This window comes from Molothrus aeneus, chromosome 13 (genome assembly GCF_037042795.1).
Source record: "Molothrus aeneus isolate 106 chromosome 13, BPBGC_Maene_1.0, whole genome shotgun sequence".
NCBI classification, from domain to species: Eukaryota; Metazoa; Chordata; class Aves; order Passeriformes; family Icteridae; genus Molothrus; species Molothrus aeneus.
In genome coordinates this window covers 5135144-5151317 of record NC_089658.1, presented here as the reverse complement: position 1 = coordinate 5151317, position 16174 = coordinate 5135144, and the positions used below count along the sequence as shown (strand labels likewise).

Here is a 16174-nt window from a genome sequence, read left to right as displayed (position 1 = left end):
TTCCTTTTTCTGTGCTCTGGCAAAGAGAGCAGGGCAGCGGGTGCAGCGAGGGAGCCACGCTTACCCTGTTCTGGTGAGCCTCGAGCTTGATGAAGGAGCACTTGCGCAGGTCTCCGCCCATGTCGGCGAGGGTCTGCGGCGCGCTCTGGTTGTCGCGGTCGTGCGCGGCCAGCGTGCGCACCAGCTGCTGCGCTGCCCACTGCCGGTGCTGCGACGACAGGCGCGACGACAGGCAGCACGCGGCCAGCGCGTTCGCCAGCTCCAGAGGGCCTACAGCAGAGGGATCATAGCAAGGATGGGCATACAAATGGGCAATTAAACCTGCTTAGACAAAACAGTGAGATGATGCCTACATGAGTGAACGCAGCAACAGCCAGCATTTCCAGAAAGAGATTAACAAGCATCTTAACACAACGTTGCAATCATGTGAACTACAGTAAAAAAAAAATAATAGAATTCCAAACAGCTTTATTCCCATGATATGAAAAGGGTTGGTCAAAGAGCGAGTGCTTTCTAAACAGGAAAAGCCTCCTCTGACAGAGACCTGCCACTGTCACTGTCCTGTCCTTCCCAGCAGCAGCCTGGGGGGGCGGGGCACAGCTCTGACCTCTCAGAGGACAGGCAGCACAAATTTCTGCCTCAGACACAGGACAGCACTTGGGTAATGGTAATCAGCTCTTATTTCATCAAGGAGGCATAACCAGGCTCAATGTCTCAGCTCTATGGCTTTGAATACACACAAGTTCAGACTATATCAGAAGTGGTGAAAGATGCAATTAGAGAATAAGACCATATTTCTAACTAACATGTGTATCATAAACCATAACATTACTTTGATCAAAGCAAGTTTTGTCCATTTTTAAAAGTGTATCTATTTATACATTATTCTAGCAAGTCTCTCCCTTACACACAAATGAAGAACTTAAGATCTAATGATTAATATTAAAAAACAAAGCTGTATCATACCTTTCTTTTCAATTTCAGCTTTATCATAGTTTGGCCTCAGTTTGGCCCCTTTGTCGGCCAACAATGCTACTAGTGCTTGAGTAACCACAAAATTTGGAGATGTGACAAGTTTGTTTTCTTCTGCAATTCCTCTTAAAAAACTTGGTAAAAATTTTCTCTGAATTGGATCATCAACTGTTGTCAAGTTCACACCAGTTGCTGCAGAAATCAAATTCTGAAAAGAAATAATTGATGATAAATAATCAGAAGAAACAGAACTGTCATTATTAGAAACATTTTCAGTTGCATAAATTGCACTTAGCTTTACAGTTTTTCCTTTTATTTTTCTGTTCTCTGCATAGAATTAACTCAATTAAAAAACCAAAACCTTAACAGAAAATCTTATGAACAGAAAAAGCATATTCATTTTCCCCACTTGAAAAGAGTACTCAGCAAAGACACATACAGCTACTTCATTTTTACCAACAATCAAACATACCCCTTACTTTTGTGCAAAGCCACAAAAAAGGACTCTAAGGAGATCCTCAAAGTGAGAGCAGTCTCACCCCAGCTGAGAAGGTAAAAGCACAAGTAATCGTAGTAGTCTCAAGTAAGTACTGAAGTCCTACCTGTGTACATAACTGCACCAGCAGCTTTGCAGCACTGGGAGTGTTTGATGCCAAGCAGCCAACGGCAGTGCTCAGGTAGGCAAGGCAAGAGATGGGCTTGCTGGTTTTGCTGTGGATGCCTCTGGATCTCTCCGTGGAGCTGGACACCGTGGACGGGCTCGTGGACAGGCCTGCCCTTCCCGCTGCTGCCAGGCACATCAGGCGAACCAAAGTGCGGATGTCTGTCAACCCCAGGGACTCAAGGCCAGCTGCCAGGCTACAACTGGAACCACTGTGGAAATGGACATAAAACCCCTTGGTTCAAAAGAACAGAATCAACAGAACTTTTTCTCTTAGCAGTATTATGTAAGTACAGACACGAGAATTGCTTCCCCAATTAGTTAGAAATTGCATTGTTATCAAACAGACCTGGGTAACTGGTTACAAAAGGAAAGGGGGAAGTGTTGCCAAAGATGCCACAAACCTGACAGACAGAAGTGAGAGTGCTCTCATAACCATTGTTCTTGCCAGGAGCACTTGGGCAGCAGCTGTCACTCTTCTGAGAGCCATGACACGGTCATGTGGATTTACCAGGGCAGCTGCTTGCTCTCCTAAGGTTATCCTGCCAGAAGAACTTTTTTCTATTGAGCCGTGACAGCCTTGGAAATAAAGATGATTTGCATTAGTGTTTAAAGAAAAACAAAACATTATCATATAGTAATAGGCACAGAAGCAAAGTCGGCCTAAGTTACTCATTTTTCATTATTTCATATATACAGAACTACAATAATAATTACCAAGAGGAAAATACACTCCATAATTTAATTATTCCTTATTTTCAAAGACACAAGAACACAATCTGACATACTCAATCTTAATTCCTCTGATTCTCTCTTCCATCAGAGGGGACTATTCTTATGTCCCAACTTAAATCCATTCATTGGGTTCTGCAAAACATGTTATTGGCATCTACTGTTTGACTATGGTCACAAGTTTCATTGGCAAAATTCAATCCTTCTGTCAATTCATAATGCCTCACACTCCTTTCTCTAATTTCCCTATAATAAAAGAACAATTCAGAGCCAGTCTCCACTTCCTCATGGTGGCAGGCAGGAAATACTGTCAGGATGTTCCTGCCTTGCCTCTAGAAAAATCCCACTAAAAAGGAGAGAAGGTAGTGATGGTTGTTATCATTATTGTTGTTGCTGCTGTTATTATTATCATTCTTTCTTTAAATGAAATAGATTACAAATGTACCTATTTGCATCAGTGTTTCTTCCATACTGTTGGTGGCTGTCACCATTGCAACTGAAGCACCCAAAGGGTCACTGTCAGGGAACTGAACGGGTTCAGGTACAATGCGTCGATCATTTAACCCAAGAGGCCCAGCCAACAGTTCAAACTCCTCTTCTCCTGTCAGCTTTTCATCTTCATCCACATCTAACATGTCCCAGTCTTCTAGAATTGGAGAAATATAATTAGATTTGGTTAAAAAAGCTCAAATATTAAATAATTTCAATTAATTTTAAAAAAACCAAACAGTAGATGGTATGAAATGTGTATTGTAATCTACAGCACAGCAGAATTAAAAACTCAGCTTCTGATGTTGACACAGACATAACAAAGTAAATCAGAAAAATAAAATCCTGTTCTTGGCCCTCTCTATTCAACTCAACCTTTATACTGCACAAATGTTTTATGGAAGGTTCTCTGAAGTATCAAACTAGCTACTCTTTAACAAGACAGACATTGGGGGTCATCACATACAACATAAGATAGCTCCAAAACCCAGGGTACAGTGAAAAGTGCAGGTGTTCAGTTATGCTTTAAATCATGGTAACATGTGTGTATTTCTAAGGACTGAATGGTAAAGACAGATGTTAGAAATTTCTGGTCTTCATGTTTATCAAAAAAGCATGCATTAGCTCATGGGTTATAACTGAACCCCCAGGCTTTTGCTTTTCATTCCCAGGGAATTAAAGAAACCCCAACAACAAAGAAAAACCACTTCATCTGCAATTCAGTGAGACACTTCCTTCAGTTGCAGCCATTTACACACAAGTCAGTTATATTTACTGATCTCTCTGCTCTGTCTCACTTCACACACAGGAGAATCAGAACACCTTTGATCTACAGCAGACAGACTTGCCCTCAGTACTGCAGCACTCCTTTAGTCTCAAATAGACAAATGTGGTAAATCACAAAGTTGTGATCACAGAACCAACTGGGAAAGGTTTTCTACCCACATCAGAAATAATCTGTTTAAAGTGAAAGCCATCCTCAGGATGCTCTCAGCTTGGACAAAGGGAGAAAAATAAAGAACAAGACTAATGGCAGACTTTTGGGACGCTAACTTACACTAATTAATTTCTCCAACAAAGGCAGCTGAAGAAAGATATTTGAACATAAGATTTTGTATGTGCAGTTCTGGATGTAACATCTCCTCACAAGACCTTATCAACCCCAAGTTAGGTGTTTGCCCTTTCAGCTGCTTACAGTGGAAAGTCAGGGAAAACAATCCACTGATTTTGTTTTCCAATTTGAACTAAATAAATCCCCAAAACTAAAATACTGTATCTAACTGGAAGAGATTTTAAAATATACCTTCAGGTTTATTTGCACAAAAGTACCTCTTAGAAAAAACAAAACCCTGTGCAACTTAAAAACATACCTTCATAGACACTGTCTTGTTTACCTATTAGATCAGGTGCCTGGCCTTTGTACCTGTATCAAAAAATAACAAAGAAAGTTACTGAGTTACATATTTTATAAATATGTCTAAAAATTTTAAATTTGGTTCCCTTTTTAGTCTAACTTTACTGTTAGGTCTACATATATTTATGAATGATTCCAGAAAAGCCTAGTAACAGAGAAACAGATAAAATGGTTTCTGAAAGTGTGTGTGAAGGAGGAAGCACTTAGCAGTACTAATGTATAAAAAAATCCATAGAAAAAATACTAGAATTGTCAGACAAAACTGATTAAGAGCTTTCAAAAGTCACTAAGAAGGAGGCAACATCCCAAGAAATTATTCCTTGTTCTTAATTTAGAAACCAGAAATATCAAAGCAACCTTTTTTTCCTAAATATGCATTTGTCAAATACAGAGAATTATTTTAAGTATCAGAAAATCCTGCTAGGAATTCTTCTCTCTAAAATCAAATCCCTAAAATGCTGATGGCTCGTAACCGTGTTTAGTTTCCTTTCTTTATCCACTGTCTCCTATTTCTGTACCTTTCTGAGGCTGATATTTTAGATTTGCTCTTGAGGGCCAGGTATTTCTCTCTGCAGATCCCACACAGGAGGTAGTAGGGGTTCCCACTGCCACACTCGCCCCCGAACCAGCCATCCACGTAGGAGCCGTTGCTGCGGTAGCCCTGGCGGTTGGCGCTGCGCCCACAGCCAGGGTGGTTCCTCTTCATGTGCTGGTTGAAGCTGACCACGCTGGATTCACACAGCTCACAAACCACCACTTCTTCTCTATCTTCAGATTCACAGACGTGCTGCACAGCAAGGTTTGCACACGTTATTTGTACAGAATAAGTGTCTGCGCCTTAGATATAAAACATGCCAATATCCTTAGGTGGGTGTCCCTGACATTTCTATTTATTTTTTATTTATAGTGATATTTATATGGTTGACTGGTACAAAAGTAAAGCAGAAACACAGAATTTATGACATAATGAAGACCATCTCAGAGCAGGAAAAACATTTGGAAGTAAAGCTTCCGAGGAGCTAATTTCCTATTTCATGTTAGATTGACTCAAGGATTTTTGACAGTGTAACTTTTCATTTGTAACACTGTCACATTCAACACTGTCTGTATCTGGTTCTCCTCAGAACTTGTCTGAAACTAGAGCTAAAAATGAAAAGAACCCTTTTTTGCTTTCAGATAACCAGATTTTACATTTACTGGGCAACAAAAATTACCATTTGTGTCAGCAAATATCAAGGTTTTAGCTGAATGTGAAATCCATTTTTCATAACTACACTTGTGTCCTAAGTCAGTAATTTCATTGAGATGTTTCAGTGACACAAGCGCTCTGAAAAATCCAATATGCATCCTGCAACTTGCTTCCATATCAAAGCTAGGTAGCATCATAACTAGGAGATGAAAAGCTGAGTTTTATGGGTTGATTGTCTAATCTGACACGGATAATCCAAAGATTACCAAAGTGCTGTTATTATCTTTGTTTTCCATCTCAACGGTTTATTTAGTGCACAGAAAAATTCAGTGAGGACTGTTACCACATCCTTCCCAGAGAACGGACTACATGACACAAGAAAAACTGACTGAAGTGCAAATTATGTTGCTAGAGATTAGATACTATTAGCAGTAGCAGGAGAAGAAACATTTATCACTGTGCTTGTTATCTCACCCAACTAAACCATCTAGGAGCACCTACTTGATTTCAATTGGTATTATCAGAACAACTATATGTGTTCTGTTCTCATCTTCCAGGGGAGGGAGAAGAAAACTACATGTGGAAATGCAGAGCAAGAAGCACAAGAAATCACTATTCTTAATCTAGAGATGATGCTATAGAATACAAGATGATTTTAAGCACTGCTGGCATTTAGTAAGATACTTTCAAAGAGGCTCTAAACATACACATGTTGCTTTAAACTTGCAAATATAAGCATGCAAAAAGCAGTAAGTTAAAGCAGCCCCTGCTGCAGTCACACACACCCAGGTAGGCCAATCCAGTACCTCTGGGATCCACATTCCCAGAATATCATTATCACTAGCCAGGTCTTGCCCAAACATAGCTTCCATTGCTTCATCATCAAGGTCGATCTCCAACTCCTCATCCAAGTTGAAGTCATACAGTGCCCCTGGATCTTGCTGCAAGGAGATCCCTTCCCTGCGGCTCTGGTTCCTGTGGGCCTGCACTGAGCGGTACAATCCCGCTCAAGGTGGGAAAAGAGAGAAACAGGAAAGCAGGACTTTTATTTTCCACGGCAGAGAGCTGGCTGTACTTTCAATTTCTTTTTTGTTTTAACTCTTCTGCAGAACAATCTACTTATCACCACATAAAACTCTTAAATATACATTGGCACACATATGAGGAGCTTTCTAAACGTCATGCAAAGTCCCAGTCCCCTTCCTATTCATTTCCTGGATAAGCAAAGCCCTTGGAATTCTTTCAGTCCCTTACCAGCACGTGCCAGCAACGTTCGAGCAGCTAAATCAAATTTGTGCCTCCGTGTGACAGCTGACCGACTTCGAGAGGGAGGGCCACTTGCTGCAGCTGCATTATCCACATGATCCAGATTATCAGGGCTGCAGGAATATGGAATTTACAGGTCAATTAAACCAAGTTTTAAACAACCAAATACAGTAACTAAGTCATATTTATTAGCAATTTTTCCTTTCTTTAATGGAAGAAAAAAAAGGAATTCAAGAATCTTCAGTTTCAAGGAGCATGTATATACTGTTTTGACTGTAAGAGTTACTTCAAACAAATCAGATGCAGCAAAGTCAACACCTACTTGATCTTCCAGAGGGCCTAAGCACAGCAGAAATTTTGAGAGAGCACTCATTCTATACTAGGTTAATTAGTAGCTTGAATAGTTAATTAATCAGCTTGAACGAGTTTTTTCTCCTCTTTTGAAGAAATAAAATCATCTCTGTTGTTGCTGGCTGGGTCAATTTGCCTTTGGCCTAACACGTCAATTTTGGCAAAACATGAATTTAATGGAATTTTGCTATAATACTTGGTATTTTAGCTAAAATACAGCTATACTATCAGCCCTTTTTTTTCATTCTTTTCCTTTTTTGCTGTGAAAACATGTTCAGTTACATTCTTCCCCAGCTCTGCACACAAACAGTACAGGAAAATAAATGCACCATGTACACCTAACTTAATTGCATCTTTGCTTCTGCTCATGCTGTAACAAAATTCAAAAGCTGCATTACAAAGTAATGTAACAATGAATTTGTGAGAATTCCAGTTTCAGGAAACAGATTACAAGCAATTACAAGAAAATTCTTCTACCTCTCACTAAAGCCTTCCTCCAATTCAGGGGCATCAGCAGAAGGGATATCACCTGGAGACTGCAAATAGCAATGATCCCCAGATTTCCCACTGCTGCCAGAGACGACTGCTCCGTGCCGTGACTCTCCGGTCCCCTCTGACTGAGGCTCTTCATCGTCTTCGTTTCCAGGGTGCTCGATCATCCACATGGCCAGCACTGTGATGTTCTGTGCATCTGCTTCTCCTCTGGCACCTGAAAGCAGGAAAACCACACTTTGGAACTGTATTTTACCACTGATGGTTGCAAAAAAAGCAATCTGTTTTTTCACAGAAATGGTTATAAAACTTAAAAATTAAGTATTCTACTGGAAAACAAGCATTTCATGTGTATCCAGTCTCTCAGTTAAAGTGATATTATAGCTATAATTACCTGTAGCTTCCATAGCTTTTGCAATCTGCCTGAGGGAGAACCCCATTTCTAGCAAGGGAACAGCAATGGCAGGAGGAGGAGGAGATGTTGAAAGTCGGCTGCTTGGATCAGACAAAGCTTAAAAGACAGAAAATGATAACTGTAAAGCACATAAATCTTTCTCTAGTGTTACTTTATTACACCTTACTACATGTGGAAATGCAGAGCAAGAAACAATCAGCTTGAACTAAGGGAATAATTACTCCCAACTTTCCTCTCAATTACTTTCCACAAAATAAGACACTTTCTGTAACAAAACCAGATGGAGTTTCTTCTTTGTAACATAGATTATGTTCACTGACTTGGTTTGATCAAGTAGGATACTGATGATATACAAAAAACTATTTAAGCAATTTCTATTGTTTTCATTTTGATCTGTATCAATTATTTATTCAATCCATATTTAGGTAGCCTAGATAAAGTTATCCTTGTCTGAATCAGAGATTCCCAAGTGGTGAGATCATTATACATTCCTCTTAAGGTACAGAAAAAGACCTCAGCTGAACTCAGAACGTATCTGAGAAACCTCTTAGTGGATGATGGCTGTGATTCTGTGCAGAGTCATTCAAGGGACTCTGAAGAAGTCAGTTACTGCCCCAAACCCACAGTTTCTTTCTGAGTTGCCATAAAAGTGATGTCTAATCAGTGAAGACAAAAATGCACTAACAAACAAACACTGTTGTAAAGACACTATCGCAACCAGAAGCAAGTCATCTCATCATTAAATCAAAAGGAAAAAAAAAGAGACATGAAACTGAGGGGATCAGTTGCTATGCAACACATGGACCACTAAACACCCCAATTAATACCACAGATATAAGGGCAAGAATAAAAAGTACTGGTGAATGTACCATAAAATACATTAATTCTTGTTTTCTGTGTGGTATGTGATCTAACAAAAGCTAGAAAATTACTGCACTTACCAGCAGCACACAACCAAGTAAACAAGCCCAAATCAGATGAACATTTTGAAGCAGTTACCAATTATACTTCATTATTGTTTTTGAATCCAATCCACAGCTTTTAAAACTCATTTTGTTTGCTTGATAAAGCCCACAGCTATATAATCTGTAACCTTTTTCCTAAGATAGTGACTAAAAGGTTTTCAACAATGCTTAGCATGTTTGTTTGCCTTAAGAAGAACTTCTGTAGGGTTTGCATCTCTTAAAACATGGCCCCTGAGCTCCTGTGACTTTCCTAACTTGTTCCCCCTTCTACTCCACTGACAAGTTTACCTGTGCGATTGGCAGGCCTTGCAGACTGGGAATCTGGAGAGGTCAAACTTTGTCTCCTTCCAACTTCATCTGAAGGAGATGTTGGTAAAGAAGATATTGGAGGAGTCTGAGCACGTCGTGCTGGAAGTACAGTTGTAGTAGGATAACTGGAGAACATTTGCCTTGAAAAAAGAACAATATACATTTATGTTGAACAGAACCGTGCTGAAAAAGGTCTGACACGAGAAGTACATCCCACTGGAGTGCACTTGGCAAATCCTACTTGATGCAATTGAGTTTAGTAAGGGTAAGACACAACACGTACTTTGAGGCAACAGCTCACTTCTACCAAATTTATCTCTACAGTTAAGTTCTAAGCATGACATAAAAGACCCCTCAGAGACCAGGAGGTCTCCTAGGAGATAAAATATAAATAAACACATTTCCCATTTCCATGGTTTGTTCAGAACTCAGGCTGACTAATAAATTAATGCAGACTCACTAAGGTAAGTATTTGATGTTCACTGTCACAGTATGAAGGCATTGTTCTGGCTTTTATCAAAAGATGTCTGCAAAACTTCTATGAATTAATAAACTTAGAAATGTATTCTATGCAAGGTAAAGCAGATTTCCTTCAACAGTGCAAACTGCCTCTGCAAATTCAGTAGCTTATCTTCCATTTCAGTATGTCAGGGTAAGCTGAAAGAACATCTTAGCTTTATAGGATGTTACCTACCAAGATCTATTCTGGTCTGAGAATCAAACGTTCAATAAAAATGAATTTCAGAGATTTGTAATTTAAACTATACCAGATAAACATGAGAACTGAAGAACAACTTAAGGAGAACATTTTCTCCTTTTTAAAGAATTCAGTTATTACATTTATAAAGAGTGTATAGCAAAAGCTTAACAGCTTTCTAATAAAAAACACATGCCCAGCAAGGCAAAGCAACATTTAAACAGTGTCCCTCTGCAGGGGCAGTTCTTGGCAGCATTTTTAAGGGCTTAGGCAGCTGAAGACATATATTCTACCTAAACCATGCAAACTGGTTCCCTACACAGAATCATACATGCTAAAAGGATTTTTTACCTCAGCAGACTGAGAGGCATAACACCAGGTGATTCTGATGCAGGAACTGTTTCTGTATCAGTCACTGGCGTAGTAGCAGTGGTGGTATCCTCCAGAGAGCTGCTCATGAAAGATGTTGTGCTAGAAGCAGAAGGGCTGGTTGTAACTGGTGTTTGGGCTTGCTGAGACTGATCACCTTCTTCTACTTGTTGCTCCACTTCTGCAACAGAAAAATAAGGATGTTCTAGCAACATTAATTGTGCAGATCAAACCAGTAGCCATGGCTAAACTTTCAAAAGTAACTACTGTTATTTAGAATTCATCCCAGAAAAAGAAAGGGGTGTGCAGATTCTGCCACTAACTCATGGACTTGAGTAAAGAAATCAGTCCAGGAGCTCTTGCTGCTCTCACAGCAATACAAGGTAAATATCAAACAAACCATTTACTTATGCAAAAGTTTATGATATTCAGATTTATGGTTGTAACAGCCTGGATTGTTCTCCAAACAGACAAAAGGGGAAGAGGTCTTAGATAAAAGTACAGCTGACTAACTGTAAACCTATTTTTAACTCAGCTGTGTAATAGCCTTTTTAAGGGGTTTTTATTGTTGGTTTAGAAGTGCAAATCCTTCTGACGAGTATACAGAGCACTGATCATTTTTAGAAATATTAAAGACATTAAAAACTTATATCTGATTGATATGCATACACTTTTTATTAAGATAAGGAATTAGGAAAAAGGCAAAAAAAATCAGTGTTATATCTATAAAACAGTAAACGGAGTTCTGTAAAATGTCTCTGATTCAGATTCCCCCGAAGTACAACCACTACAAATCAGCAAGACTACGTTAACTCTATTATCCTTATTACTATTCATTTTCATCTCATTTTGAAAATGTACCTTGTTTAAGTCTGCCACCAAACTGGTCCTCCAGCAGCCCATGCACCACTAATTTGTAGATCATGGCCTGTGCCCGCTCCAGGTCTGCCAGCCCCAGCGCTCTCTTGATGGGCGAGCGCATGACGGCGCGTTTCACCATGTGCCGCATCAGGAACTGCAGCGCCGCGCGCAGCTCCACGTCCTCGTGCACCACCGGCGACCCCGCGCAGTCCGAGTTGTGGCCGTTCTCTGCCAGCACTTTGGGGATTAACAGCAGCTCCGCATACTTACTACAACTAAGAAGAACACTAAGTGACTTCATAGCACCAAGATAAAGGTAGGACAGCTGTACAGCTCGGATTTCTGACTGCACTATATCATGACTTCGTGGGGTGTGCTCATGATTCTTCTTTCTTCCTTCAGCAGGCTGGTGTTGGGATTCCATACCTAGTGTTGATGGTTCTAGAGAAAAGGAAACAATTTCATTTTCCGACTTAGAGGTTGTAGCACCGTGTCCTTTGTTATCATCAGCACTTTGGCCTAATCGTGTATCTGATCCAATGTCACCCTCCATTTTCTGGTCCATTTCCCCTTTATCTTCAGATTCATGTCTGTGTTTTTTCTCATGTCTCTTGGTGCTTTGCTTTCCCGTATCTTCATGAATGCCAGTCAGATAGGTAAGGTCCAGTAACACAGTAGCTGTCAGCCCACGAAATCTTGCAACATCAAAAGGCAGTGGTTCACAGGGCTCCAGATTATACAACGGAGTATCACTAGGCGACCAAAAAGTTGGGAAGCTTTAATAAAGATCAGAATGACACAGGAAAAAGCAAGTGAGGGAGAGACAGAAGGAAAGTTCAGGAAGTAATGTAGGCAAATAAGATGCAAAATATATTTAATAAAACAAACCAATTCTAAAAATTAAATGCAAACAGGGGAAAATGAGGTTATGATCAGAAAACAGGGAGATATGGTTTCAAAGCAAATGCAACAAAGCATACACAGGTTTTCAACAACAAGCACTGAAACCCAGAAGCCCCACAGAAGCTATCCATTCCGTGCTAACACAGGCTCTGGATATATTACTTATCAGAAATATGTAACAGACTTTTATTAAGAAAAACTATCTGAACGTAAATATTATCATCATACCTGAATCTTAACAGGTATAAAAGCTTATAAAGAAAACTTTTAAACATTAAGGAAAAGCTTTGATTGACCTCAGCTATTCATCACCACGAGCACACTACTGAGAGCTCAGGACAATTCTGTCTCTGGTGTGTCAGGACAGACCACCCAGTGAGGACAGTGACCTTTGAAAAACACAGGTCAGAAAACCTAACAGACACATTTATCTACCTGTCCATCTATATTCAGGGATATTTTCTGGTACTATTTAGGACTGCTACACTTGACTAATTTTCACTTGAAGCAGACAAAAATTCACCAGCCTGTATTTTCATATGCCTTGTATTTTCCATACATCCAGCAGATAAATGACTTTTAAATCTTCCTTTTACTATCCCAAAAACTTTTCTACTCTTACAATGTAAACTTCTACCTAAAAATGAAAGCAAGCTTTAGCCTGGTTTTAATTAAAAAGGTGAAAAATGAACCTAATTAAATGCTTTATCAAAAGCTTGCTTATGATCAAGTGCTATTCCACATTACTCAACTAAAACTTTGAATTATTTTAAGGGCTACTGTCACATGGGCATACTTGAAAGAATTTACACCTGGAACTAAATCAACTGCACTTTGGTATATTTAGTCAAAGGGACCACAGCCTTTGCAAGGACAAAACAGACATAATGTTGCAACAGCTGGAAAAGCGAAGTAACCTCGGCTATGTCAGAATGTAATTGTAACTGGCAGGGAAAAGAAAAATAAAAAGTCACTGCTCAATTTCTTCAAATGACTTCTTCAGCTATAGGCAGAAGGAGTTGAAGAAACTAAGTTAATCCCATCTTCTCCACACAAAAACACAGGCAATTCTTGTGAAAGCACCAAGAAGCTCAGAGAAGCTTCATTTCAGCTTCCCTCCAGGTGCTTTCCCTTTGAAGGCTTGTCTGCAAGACAGGTGGGAAAAGGAGCATCTCCTTCCAGCCTTGAACACTTGAAGGCAGGTGGGAGAATGAATGAACACTACCTCAAGGCAGCATTAATTTCAGTATCACTGAAGTCTACAATTGAAGTAATCGATCAGCATGACTCTAATATAAAGGACAGGTTTCTTCTGAGGATTTCCAACCACAAACCACTACCACTACACAGCGAAAAGTGCAGGAAATGGGCATACCTGATTGTAATCTCTGCTTCATCCCACTGGACCTTGGCAGAGGTACTGCCCTCCTTCACCACTCCCAGCAGGGTGGCATGACGGCCCGTTTGCTTGTGGACACATCGACCTCCAACTCTGAGGCCAGCATCCACTCCTCCAATCACGGCTAGGACAGGCCACACCTCCACACAGAGCATCTTCAGCTGCAGCTCTGACAGCTCTGCCAGGCCATGGCGGCTGTGCTTGCTTTTCTCCTCCTCTTTGTTTTCTTTCTCCTCTCTCACCTCGTTCTCTTCTCGGCTTTGAACGGAGCGACTTTTCTTCAGTTTTTGACCTGCTTCCTTAAGACATGTTTTGATTTTATTCAGCCTTTCCATCATTTTTTTATTGATGCAGTGTGTCCAGCGGTCTGTGCGATGCAGGATTCGAATGAGCTGGATCGTGGCTTCTGCCAGCACTGCAGCAACAGGACTGCAGATGGGATCACCAGGCAGCAAATCTCTTGGTGTCCCACGCATCTGCATATCACAGATCTTCACCTGTTTTAAGAGAACAGTTTTCAAATTATCTTCTCAACATAACCTCAATAAGCTCTTCTTATAAATACTGGAGTGGCCTGGAATAGAAATAATTACTAGCACTGTCTTTTTTTTCCCTCAGAATCCCTAGGAAATCCACCTTAACAGTGAGCAAAACCTCCATCCTTCAGACTCAAGGATGCTGAAACTACATATTTCATGGTTTCTCACACAAGACTATCTAGAAATCCTAATACTATACTTTCCTTGGTTTCTGGGGAATAGAATATTTTGTGTAGAACATGAAGCCTTTAAATCTATTCTAAATATTAAAATATATTTTAACTTTACAATAGGTTACCAAAATTGAAACACCCTGTATTAGCAACACTGTTTTGGCCAGTAATGCAAAGCAGCACCATAGAGGCTGCTCTGATGAATACTGACTCTATACCAGTCTAAACCAGTAAACCTCCACAGATGAACATTTCAGTTACCTTCTCTCCTGGGTTACTGCTATAGAACATAACACAAGGGTATAACTCAGCTGCATCCACGTCTTCAAAAGCTAGTTTTGGCTCCTAGGGAAGAAGCAAAAGAAAAACCCCTCAATCTTAGAACACCCTAACAAGCAAAAATATGAAACACGAGAAAGTTATGTTTGTATTATAAATCTTCTATGTACTGAAACTGCCAAATGTTTTAACTCTCATGCTTATCCATGCCATATTACCTTTGCAAGAAAACCCACCAAAAAACTAATTATGTTAAATACCTCTCCATTTTTACCAAAGGAAATAGTTCTTGCTTCCATATCTAACACACATGTAATGAAATCTCCTTGGGTAAAGCTTGACAGAGTCAAAGTCTGCTCTCCATTGTGATACAGGTTGCCACTGTAGGCTCTGTAGAGCCACATATCAGAGGTAGTGCGATGGTTGAAGTCATGCACGGGCCAGCGAGACACTCCCACACAAGTGCCTTCATTGCCTCTGTTCTCCTTCACGATGTAGAACTAGCAGGGCAAAGCAAACACACAGGGAAAAACATCAGGAATATACACTTGAACACAACAAAGCAATGAAAATCTTCCTTACATAAATGTATGTCTGCTTTTAAGTGTTTTTCACAGAAGCTTCTAATGAGAAAAACAGTAAGTTTATATGCTAAAACCATTTTAAAAATCCTTCCAAATGTTGTATATAACACTGCTCTCATCAGTCAGGCTGATGTGTGTTTTTTGCAGGAAAACAACATGCTTTGTGAAATGTTTTTCTACAAAAAAATCCTAAATCTACATAATTCAGTAGGTAAGTTTTGCAAAACTGCACATGCATGCTGACTAAGGACCTTAGGGGCAACTGCCATTACCTCTAATAACACATAACAATCTCCAATCTGCATGCTGAAATACTCAAATCCCACCACTCAAAAGCAGACACAAACTCTTCCCTTGGCACTGAAAAATCACAGAATGACTTAGGTTGGAGAACATCCTTACAATTATTGAGTCTAACCATAAATGTAAGACTGCCATTTACTCAAGAAAAACACAGGCAGCTGCTGTTAATAAAACATAGCACATTCCCAAAACAACGAGAGAGAAGGTAAGAAACACACATTTATGCAACGTACCTTCCACTGGTAACACCCAGAAGTAACTCCAGTGGAAGCTAAGCCATATCCTTTGCCTCCACTTCCATGAGTTAGAATCTGCCCGTTCTCCACTATGCAGCACTGAGCTTTCTCAGGATCAAAGGACACTTCCTGGATGGGAAGATTCTCATCTTCATCCTCAGACTCCCCTTGCTTCTACGAGAAATAGAACAAAATATCTGTAGTAAATGTAAGTCAGCTGCATTCAGTCACAAGACAAAGTACAAGCACTGTTACCTGGAGCTTTATTTCTTGTTCTTTCTCCTTTATTTGAATTGCATGTTTGGCCTGGGCTATTGGACTCTCCCACATGCAGTCAGACAGAAGTGAGAACAGCCGTTCAACAACCTGGGGCATGGGGATACAATTCAGATCATTTTAATGCCAACATGAGGACAGCAGCAACATTATATTGTTTTACTTTCCTTTGTAGGTATAAACATCAAAATATTTAGTGTTCTTAGATTAACAAGTAAATACACTGAGGCTTGTTTGACTTGGATTTTGAAACCTATGAAACATTTAGCAGTTTAAGAGATTTTTGAGGAAATGTGAAAG

At 39.9% G+C, this 16174-nt stretch overlaps 1 protein-coding gene across 1 annotated transcript in view; it reads right to left on the bottom strand.

Moving 5' to 3' along the window:
• HERC1 (HECT and RLD domain containing E3 ubiquitin protein ligase family member 1) overlaps nt 1–16174 on the bottom strand; it is an 83340-nt gene that overhangs the window by 20118 nt on the left and 47048 nt on the right. Inside the window, exons 33-51 of the mRNA XM_066558473.1 lie at nt 15854–15964; nt 15596–15772; nt 14736–14975; nt 14458–14541; nt 13461–13981; nt 11183–11958; nt 10304–10502; nt 9235–9395; nt 7961–8077; nt 7552–7783; nt 6712–6836; nt 6264–6463; nt 4787–5055; nt 4225–4277; nt 2811–3011; nt 2038–2212; nt 1575–1845; nt 967–1180; nt 65–321 (exon numbers count right to left, since the gene is read on the bottom strand). Of these exons, the coding sequence (XP_066414570.1) occupies nt 65–321; nt 967–1180; nt 1575–1845; nt 2038–2212; nt 2811–3011; nt 4225–4277; nt 4787–5055; nt 6264–6463; nt 6712–6836; nt 7552–7783; nt 7961–8077; nt 9235–9395; nt 10304–10502; nt 11183–11958; nt 13461–13981; nt 14458–14541; nt 14736–14975; nt 15596–15772; nt 15854–15964 (4383 nt within the window). The remainder of the gene's footprint in view (nt 1–64; nt 322–966; nt 1181–1574; nt 1846–2037; nt 2213–2810; nt 3012–4224; nt 4278–4786; nt 5056–6263; nt 6464–6711; nt 6837–7551; nt 7784–7960; nt 8078–9234; nt 9396–10303; nt 10503–11182; nt 11959–13460; nt 13982–14457; nt 14542–14735; nt 14976–15595; nt 15773–15853; nt 15965–16174) is intronic.